At 27.2% G+C, this 4234-nt stretch overlaps 1 protein-coding gene across 1 annotated transcript; it reads left to right on the top strand.

The window, feature by feature from the left end:
- The first annotated feature begins 2974 nt into the window (after nucleotides 1–2974).
- Nucleotides 2975–4024, top strand: LOC131619150 (uncharacterized). The gene has a single exon (XM_058890280.1). It carries the CDS (start codon nucleotides 2975–2977, stop codon nucleotides 4022–4024), a length of 1050 nt encoding a protein of 349 aa, XP_058746263.1.
- The last annotated feature ends 210 nt before the right edge of the window (nucleotides 4025–4234 follow it).

The following is a 4234-nucleotide window of genomic DNA, read 5'->3' as shown; positions in this document are numbered from 1 at the left end:
TTAATATTAGTATTTTTATAACTTTTTCAATTTTAACCCATATTTAATCTTTTACTAATACCCTTTCCTTACAATTTTTTTGAATATTAACAAGAACAAATTTGAAATATTAACGGGAACACGAAGTTATTGATCAAAATAATTAATATTAACGGTAACATGGACTTACTGATTTAATAATGAATATTAACGGAACATGAAATTAATGATCAAAATATTAAATATTAACGGGAACAAATTTGGAATATTAACAGGAATGCGAAGCTACTGATCAAAATAATGAGTATTAGCGGGAACATGAAATTACGAATATTGACTATTAACGGAAACATGAAGTTACTGAATAAAATATTCAATATTAACGAGAACATGAGTTACTAATCAAAATATTAAATATTAACGGAAACATGAAGTTACTGATCGAAATATTGAATATTAAGGGTTAAATAATATTTATTAATCAATATATCACAAACTTTGACCAACTTATTTAAAAGAAATTTCTATATTTTACACATTTGTTTTTAGGACATTTACTTCTATAATAATTATATTGAACAAAATAACATTTTCCCTATCATCTTTTTATTTTCCTCAATCACAATGCGCGGAAACGACGGGTACCCGTGCGAGCGCACGGGTAAGACACATACATTGATATGATATATTTATGGCAAGCTTTGGAGACTTAGAGACTTATCAACCTGAATTATTATATAACAACATATATAAATTATCTTTAAAGACAAATATAATTATATTGTCTAACAATATTTGTCCAAGCCCAATCGTATCTACTCTTCTTAGTATTTTCGTTATTTTCGTTATTATTAAAAAATTATAATTGCAAATTAATAATCTTATATTTACAAAAAGAAATAATAATTTAACTTTAATTGGATTCGGACACTTTCAAATATTAAATTTGTAAATATAAGATTATTAATTTGTAATTATAATTTTTTAATAATAACGAAAATATGAAATTAGGGAACATGATGTTATAGATAAAAATATTGAATATTAACGAGAACATGAAGTTACAGATAAAAATATGAAATATTGACTGAAACATAAAGTTATTGATAGAAGTATAGAATATTAATGGGAACATGAAGTTATTGATAAAAATATTGAATATTAACGAAAACATGGAGTTAATGATGAAAATATTGAATATTAACGGGAACATGAAATTATTAATAAAAAAATTGAATATTAACCGGAAATGAAATTACTGATCAAAATATTGAATATTAAAGGGAACATGAAGTTATTGACCAAAATATTGATTATTAAGAGGAACATGAAGTTATTAACCAAAATATTGAATATTAACGGGAATATTAAATTACTGATAAAAAATATTGAATATTAATTGGAACATGAAATTACTGATCAAAATATCGAATATTTTGCGTTCAATTAATTTTTTTTCAATGACCATGAAAAATGGTGATATTACAGCATACCACCAGATCTCGTGCGAACAGACGGATATTCCACTAACACTCGTGCAAACATACAGATAACACACCAGTATCGTGTGAGTGCACATGTAATCATACCAAAATCCGTGCAAACGCACGGGTTATTATATTATTTGTACAATCAAATAAAATAAAAGTAAATATTATGTACTTTCTCCTTGACTTTTAATTACTTTTAAGACAATATATTTTTTGAAATTATTTTTAATTTAACATACAAATTTTTTTAAGATAATATATCAAAAATCAAAATATATATTTTGATCTAAAACTATTTTGGTAAAACAATGTTGTTTTTATTTTAAAAATATGTTTTTTTTTAAATAACAAACTACTTTTAAAATAATTATACAGGTGATAAAAAGTATTTATATAGAGAGAAGAAACTATTAAAAAATTTAGTATCTCCTTTAAAATAATAAACTATGCATAGATTGTTATAAACATTTATACTAGTGGATGTTCATCCCTCTTCTTATTCTTCATCTTCCTATTCCACTTTAATGTACTTAATTTTCTACCTTCCTTGGGTCCTATAAATAAGACTCATGTTACAATGTAAAGTTCACCTTTGAGAAGAATATAATACAATGTTGCTTGTTCTCTTCTCTTCCTATCTTTTGATCTCTATATAGTTCCATTTAGTTTATAATACGTTATCAGCACGACGCTCTCAGGTATGATTTGGAGGAGATTATTTTTTTATGATATTCAGTAATTTTATAATCATATTAGGACATTTAACATTTTGTAATTTTATTGTTCGATAATTTTATTGTAATTTTATGGTTAAGATTATGTAATTTTATTGTAATTTTATTTGTCATAGAATTGATGTATGTTTAAGAATATTATAAAAAAAAAATCTTAGGTAGCAACTCAACTTTTTGTAAGATGGGTTGATGTTGTTGAGGTTGTGGATAACACATGTGGTTTTACAATGATTCCAATTTTGATGGATAGTGCACAAATAAATTTAATTGTGTCAAAGGATTAAAAGGTGGATTTGGCTTAAAGCATGAAAGAATTATTTTTGTTTATTCGATGGAATTGAATTAGAGAAAGAAGAAATAACTTTTTGCATCCCAGAAGGATATATGGTTTTAATTTTAACGCATCCCAGAAGGATGGTTATAATTTTTAGATCATTGTTTGTAACAAAAGCAGAGCATCCCTGAAGGATAGCGAAATAACATTGTATAGTTCATGAAGAACTCATAATGCTTTATTTTTATTTATTTATCTATTTATTTATTTTGTATATGTAAGATGTATTATGTCACTAAATTGATATATTTTTTTTATAAAAAAAAAACAAATAATTTTAAGACTAATGTGACAATCTAGTTTACTATTGTGTTATTTCTAAATATTAGAATTTACAAAAGTATTATTTTAAATATTAATATTTAATATTTCCTTTATGATAATTATCTCATTATAATATTTTTATTTATTTTATTTTTATGATAGAACTACTAAGTATGTCAAATCTTACAAAATTGGATTTTGGGGCTCTTGATATTTCGGGAAAGAACTATTTGACATGGGCCCTAGACGCCCAAATTCATTTAAGCGCAGAAGGTCACGGTGATACTATTAAAGAAGGAAATAAATCATCTGATCAACAAAAGGCAAAAGCCATGATATTCCTCCGTCGTCACCTTCACGAGGATCTTAAAAATGAGTATCTTACCGTAACTGACCCACATGTCTTGTGGAAAAATTTGAAAGATAGATATGATCATCAAAAAACGGTTATCCTACCAAAAGCTCGATATGAATGGATGCATTTACGTTTGCAGGATTTTAAAAGTGTAAGTGATTATAATTCTGCAATGTTTAGAATAACTTCTAAGTTATTATTATGTGGAGAAAAAGTAACTGATGAAGATATGCTAGAAAAAACATTTTCCACTTTTCATGCATCCAATGTGCTCCTGCAGCAGCAGTATCGAGAAAAGGGGTTTATTAAATATTCTGACCTAATATCTTGTCTTCTTGTGGCTGAGCAAAATAATGAACTATTGATGAAAAATCACGAGGCCCGTCCCACTGGTACAACTCCATTCCCAGAAGTGAATGTGGCAAGGCACGACCACTATAGGAAAAATCGTGGTCGCGGTCGTGCATATGCACGTGGTCGTGGTCGTGGTCGTAATTATGCTCATGGTCTTGGTTTTGATCGTGGTCGCAATGGGAATCATAAAAACACATATTTCCACCCGAAGTGGAAAAATGTTGAAAAGAATGAAAAAGAGGGTCAGAGTAGCAAAACAAATGAAAATATTTGCTATCGTTGTGGAGGAAAAGGTCATTGGAGTCGCACTTGTCGTACTCCAAAACACCTTGTTGATCTTTATCAAAAATCACTGAAAAATAAAAAGGAAAAGATCGAGACTCACTTTGCTAATGAAGATGATGATCCAGATTATGGTAATATGGATGTTACCCATTTAGATATTGGTGACTTCTTTGCTGATCCAGATGGAAAAATTGATCACCTTATTGGAGATGGAAGCGTCAAGAAATAAAATTTGTGGAAATTTTCTTTTTATGTTTTATGGATGTTTTGAATTTTATTTTCTAATAATAATAAAGTGTGTTTTCTACTTGTTTGTTTACATAATTTACTATTTAAATAATTTGTGTTTTTAATGTGCGCTTATAACTTATTGTTAAAAAAAATTATTATTGTTCTTAGAATGAATATGGACGCTAGCTCCAGTAATGAAGATATGTGC

Source organism: Vicia villosa, linkage group LG7 (genome assembly GCF_029867415.1).
Source record: "Vicia villosa cultivar HV-30 ecotype Madison, WI linkage group LG7, Vvil1.0, whole genome shotgun sequence".
In the NCBI taxonomy this organism is placed as follows: Eukaryota; Viridiplantae; Streptophyta; class Magnoliopsida; order Fabales; family Fabaceae; genus Vicia; species Vicia villosa.
Note: the sequence above shows the minus strand (reverse complement) of the source record. Positions and strands in the feature narration are given on the sequence as shown.

What these genes read in the sequence shown, in the direction of transcription:
- LOC131619150 (XM_058890280.1), top strand. Translation starts at nt 2,975, where the DNA reads ATGTCAAATCTTACAAAATTGGATTTTGGGGCTCTTGATATTTCGGGA.